The sequence below is a fragment of the Anguilla anguilla genome, chromosome 1 (genome assembly GCF_013347855.1).
Source record: "Anguilla anguilla isolate fAngAng1 chromosome 1, fAngAng1.pri, whole genome shotgun sequence".
NCBI classification, from domain to species: domain Eukaryota; kingdom Metazoa; phylum Chordata; class Actinopteri; order Anguilliformes; family Anguillidae; genus Anguilla; species Anguilla anguilla.
The window spans coordinates 11,169,191-11,174,001 of NC_049201.1; the positions used below are offsets into that span (position 1 = coordinate 11,169,191).

At 38.4% G+C, this 4,811-nt stretch overlaps 1 protein-coding gene across 1 annotated transcript in view; it reads left to right on the forward strand.

Moving 5' to 3' along the window:
- Positions 1 to 4,357, forward strand: part of si:dkey-87k14.1 (leucine-rich repeat transmembrane protein FLRT2) — a 28,238-nt gene extending 23,881 nt beyond the window's left edge. Inside the window, exon 3 of the mRNA XM_035414552.1 lies at positions 1 to 4,357. This exon is cut by the window's left edge and continues 735 nt beyond it. Coding sequence (XP_035270443.1) covers positions 1 to 1,696 — 1,696 coding nt within the window. The 3' untranslated portion in view covers positions 1,697 to 4,357.
- Positions 4,358 to 4,811: the final 454 nt, after the last annotated feature.

The window sequence follows — 4,811 nt, forward strand, 5'->3', positions numbered from 1 at the left end:
TAATTTGCCCAAAAATGTTCGAGTGCTCCATCTTCAGGAGAATAACATCCAAACCATCTCCAGGGCTGCCTTGGCCCAGCTCGCGAAGCTGGAGGAGCTGCACCTGGACGACAACTCCATCTCCACTGTTGGGGTGGAGGAGGCCGCCTTTCGGGAAGCCGTTAGCCTTAAGCTCTTGTTTTTGACAAAGAACCACCTGAGCAGTGTTCCGATTGGGTTGCCAGTGGACCTGAAGGAGCTGCGCCTGGACGAGAACCGCATTGCGGTCATCGCAGAGGAAGCGTTTAAGAACGTCACGGAGCTGGAGCGCCTGATCCTGGACGGGAACCTGCTCACTGACGAGGGGATAGCCTCGGGTACCTTCCAGGATTTGGTTAATCTCAGAGAGCTGTCCATAGCCCGCAACTCCCTCACCGCTCCTCCCCCAAACCTGCCGGCTGAGTTTTTAGTCAAACTCAACTTGCAGGATAATCAAATGAATGAGATCCCTGTGACATCCTTCTCCAACCTCCGCCAGCTCGAGAAACTGGATATTTCTAACAACCAGCTGCAGTCTCTGACAGAGGGGGTCTTTGATGGCCTTTTCAGCCTGAGACAGCTTACTGTTCGAAACAACTTGTGGCACTGTGACTGCAACATTAAATGGGTCATCGTGTGGTTAAAGTCTCTGCCAGGGACTCTCAACGTCCGTGGATTTATGTGCCAAAAACCTGAGAAACTACGTGGCATGGTAATCAGAGAGCTGAATATGGACCAGATCCAGTGCCCAAACAGCACGCCCTCCGTGCCGCGGTTCACCCAGCTGCCCACGCATCCTCCCCTTGCCACCTCCACCAGGCCTGCCTGGGTAGTATCATTCTCACCTCCACCTGATCTAGCTTCGTCCACACCTGCGTCCCTCCCACTTCCTCTACCAACGCCAAGCAGTGGCAGCGAGGAGAGGACTAAACTTCCCAATCCTCCCTATCGAGACCGTGACCCTCTTCAGATTTCCTTTCATGTTGTGAACGACACCTGCATTCAGGTAAGCTGGACGTCTGTCTTTTATGTCACAGCATTTAAGGTGTCTTGGGTAAAGATGGATCACAGCCTGACAGGTGATACCGTGCAAGAGAGGATGATCAGTGGTGACCATCAGAGACTCAGCCTGGGCAGCCTGCAACCTAAGTCCACATATCGCATCTGTGTATTCCCGTTAGACGCTTTCAATAACTACAGTCCAGGCGACAATACAGTTTGTTCAGAGGCAACGACTAAGCCTGCTTCTTTTAGCTCTGATAACAAGGCCACTGGCCCAGAGCAAGCCACTCAGCAGGACCCAAGCTCTCCATTTCTGCTGGCTGGACTGATAGGCGGAGCAGTGGTTGTTGTCCTGGTGGTGTTGTTGAGCATATTTTGCTGGCATATGCACAAAAAAGGAAGGTCCTCTTCATCAAAGTGGAAATATAATCGAGGGAGAAGAAAAGATGATTACTGTGAAGCGGGAACAAAGAAGGATAACTCTATTCTTGAAATGACTGAAACCAGTTTTCAGATAGTCACCTTAAATAATGAACAGCTCCTTAAAGGAGACTTCCGAATACAACCAATTTACACCCCAAATGGGGGCATTGGATTCAGAGACTGTCAATTTGGGAACAACAGCATAGCATACTGCAAAAACAATGTTCCAGAAGCAGACTGTTGCCATACATGAGGGTATTCAGAAGATGTTAAAACATTTGTCTTGAGAAAATAGTAAAAAAATCATTTCCAAGACATGTCTACTCTGTAATTTATACTGTGGACTAAAATGTGGAAAACTGCAACCTTTTCTATTCATTAGTAAATTGTTTTTTTTTGTTTTGCTTGTTTGTTTGTTTGTTTTTTTCCTTCAAATTAAATTACTTGAGTTGAAAATACTAAAATAAGTAATTTATGTTTATAAAAAAAAAAAAAAATTGCTGTACAGAGGAAATTGTACAATCAAAGCTCCCTGGATTCTTCTTACAGAAGCTGTTTTGTTTTGCTTTTCCACACTATGGAAGCCGGTACACTTTCTTAACCACAGAAGCAATTAAAAAAGAGAGACAAACCCATTCGCAGTGCATTTGGTAAGAAGACTGCTGGTTACCAGATATAAACAGTACTGCTTAGTCTGCATTAGGAAGATAAATCATAGCATTTCAGAACATAATTTTTAAAGGGCTTTAAAGGGACAAAGAGCACGAACAGATTATGAAGGCAGACATTCAGGAAATACATTATTGTGAAAATCTCAAGATTTTTTATTTTTATTTTGTATTTTCCCCTAAATATCTTCTAAAGAAAAAATAGGAAAATGTTATATATAAAATAGAGGTTGGAACCCCCTCCCCCTCCCGCCTCCCACCCCCTCCCCCCATCTAATCCACGACTTGTGAACACAGGCCACAAGGTGGCAGCTTTTTTCAGCCTAAAGAGAGATGAATTTCTGATATTAATAGTGTAGAGGCAGTATGTTTGGTTTCTTTGTTTAGGTGATTACTTATATACATCTTACCAACACAAAAGAGAACATTGATGTTATGTAGTGGGCCAGTAGAGAGTAAACATGTACTTGATGATGGAAAACACAGTACATAGTAATCATGTACCTATCATGCTTTATAAGTATATAGAAATGTTTGTAATACAGTAAATACACAAGGAAAGCTATTCTGAATATCACTTATGAGAAATATTTTTTCCCTTAACTTGAGAAAATAGGCACCTTGCACCTTAAAGTGGAAGTTCTCTTTTCTTCACAGAGAATATTTATTTTATAAGTCACAACCCAGTCCCCAACTATCAATTTCATTATTATTATTATTATTATTATTATTATTATTATTATTATTATTATTATTATTAGTAGTAGTAGTAGTAGTAGTAGTAGCAGTAGAAGTAGTAGTAGTAGTAATAAATAGACTATAAAATTCAAAAGAAAATGCTTTCCTTGAATTTTTGAACCTTTTTAATGATTTCAGGTTTTAAATTAGCAATGATGTGGTTTACTTGGACATGATTCTTCGTTTGGGTATTTCAAGTACCTCTGTTTAAATCTTCTGGCCATGAAATAAGGTACATTTAAAGTCCCTTTAATTGGTAACAAGTACAAGCTGACACAACCAGCATTGTTTTAAAATTTGTGGTCTCTCTCTCTCTCTCTCTCTCACACACACACACACACACGCACACACATACACGCACACATGCACGCACAGACAAACCAGAGAAACACACAAACATGGCAGCTTCTCTGTGGTCATCAAAGTGTTTCTTATCAATTTCTAATTATCAGAAAGTTATTCCCACAAGTCTCCCAGAATAAACTCTGCTTTCATTTCTTTGTGGTTATTCCATGAATTTCGTAGATATATAAAAGAGAAGTCTCAAGCTGACACTTGCATGTCTCAGACAGGAAGTCTGAAATTTTCAAATGAAAAGAGGAAACCATCAAAGAGGGCAGTCTGCTAAGCCTAATGAAAAACTTTCTCTAGACCGAACAAACTGGCTCTACAGACATATACAGTCCACCACACACTTTAACATTTAAAGTTTTGCTATGATTCAACATACGCTTTTGTGCTATATTTATCATTATACAAAAATATACAAGCATCCGCCAGTCCTCTTAATCTTCCAGGAATATGTTCAACATTGCACAATGAATCTTTATTTTATTTTCATTTCTAAAAACCATGTTGTTGTTATTATTATTATTATTATTAGTAGTAGTATTATTATTATTATTATTATTATTATTATTATTATTATTATTACCCTGCGGCCCTGCTCAGGATAAGCTATTATTATTAATAATAATAATAACAACAATAATAATAATATAATAATAAAGTTAATCACTATGTTCCATTACATTTCTCAGATATTTAAATAGTGTCCATAAAGGTATTTACATGTTCATATTCCATCAAAAGAATCAAGTTCACTGATACTCATGTCATTGTTTTCTTCATTAAACATGTTGAAACCATAATTGGTCAATACTTTTCCCCAGCTTCAAAAGGTATTACATTTTTCTATTCAATGAAAAATATGTTGTGCTGTTGGTCTTTTGCTTTGTTGATTAAAAAGATTTTGAGCTAACAGATTAACACAAAATAATGAGTGATCATTTTGATACAATTTAGTTGTCCATGTCATGCAGTTGGTGAAATTTATTCTGCTGATCAGGAACCAAAGTTTTTTGTTCTCCTAAACAAATATTGTTGTTGTAAAATGTATGTGCCTTGAAATTAACTCACAATGTCAAGTCCTTCAAACCTCTAAATGTTTTTGCACAAATGTATATATAGTAGTGATGCTTTTGAAAATAATAAATACAATAATTGGATCACATTTATTTATTTTATACCATAATGATACACTTTATTCATTACCTGAAAATCCCGGTATTTGTGTGGACATGTTATGTGTCATTTAAACTCAATTTCTACTTTTTGATTGATGACAATTCTAGAATTATACTGTTGGTTAATCTCAGAGAGCTGTCAAAATAAATAAATAAATAAATAATGGTGATGTCATCACAAAAGTTTACTTATGAAAAACAGCCATAAGTCACAAACATGTACACACACACACACACACATGCACACGCACACACACACACTCACACAAAATCCTGTTATATAAATTATATATATTTTATTTTCTTTGAATGGGAAGGCGTAGAAGATAGCATTGTCACCTCTCAGCAAGAACGTCCCTGGTTCAACCTTTCTATGTGGAGTTTGTATGCTTCCCCGTGTCCGCATGGCTTTCTTCTGGCTTCTTCCCTCAGTCCA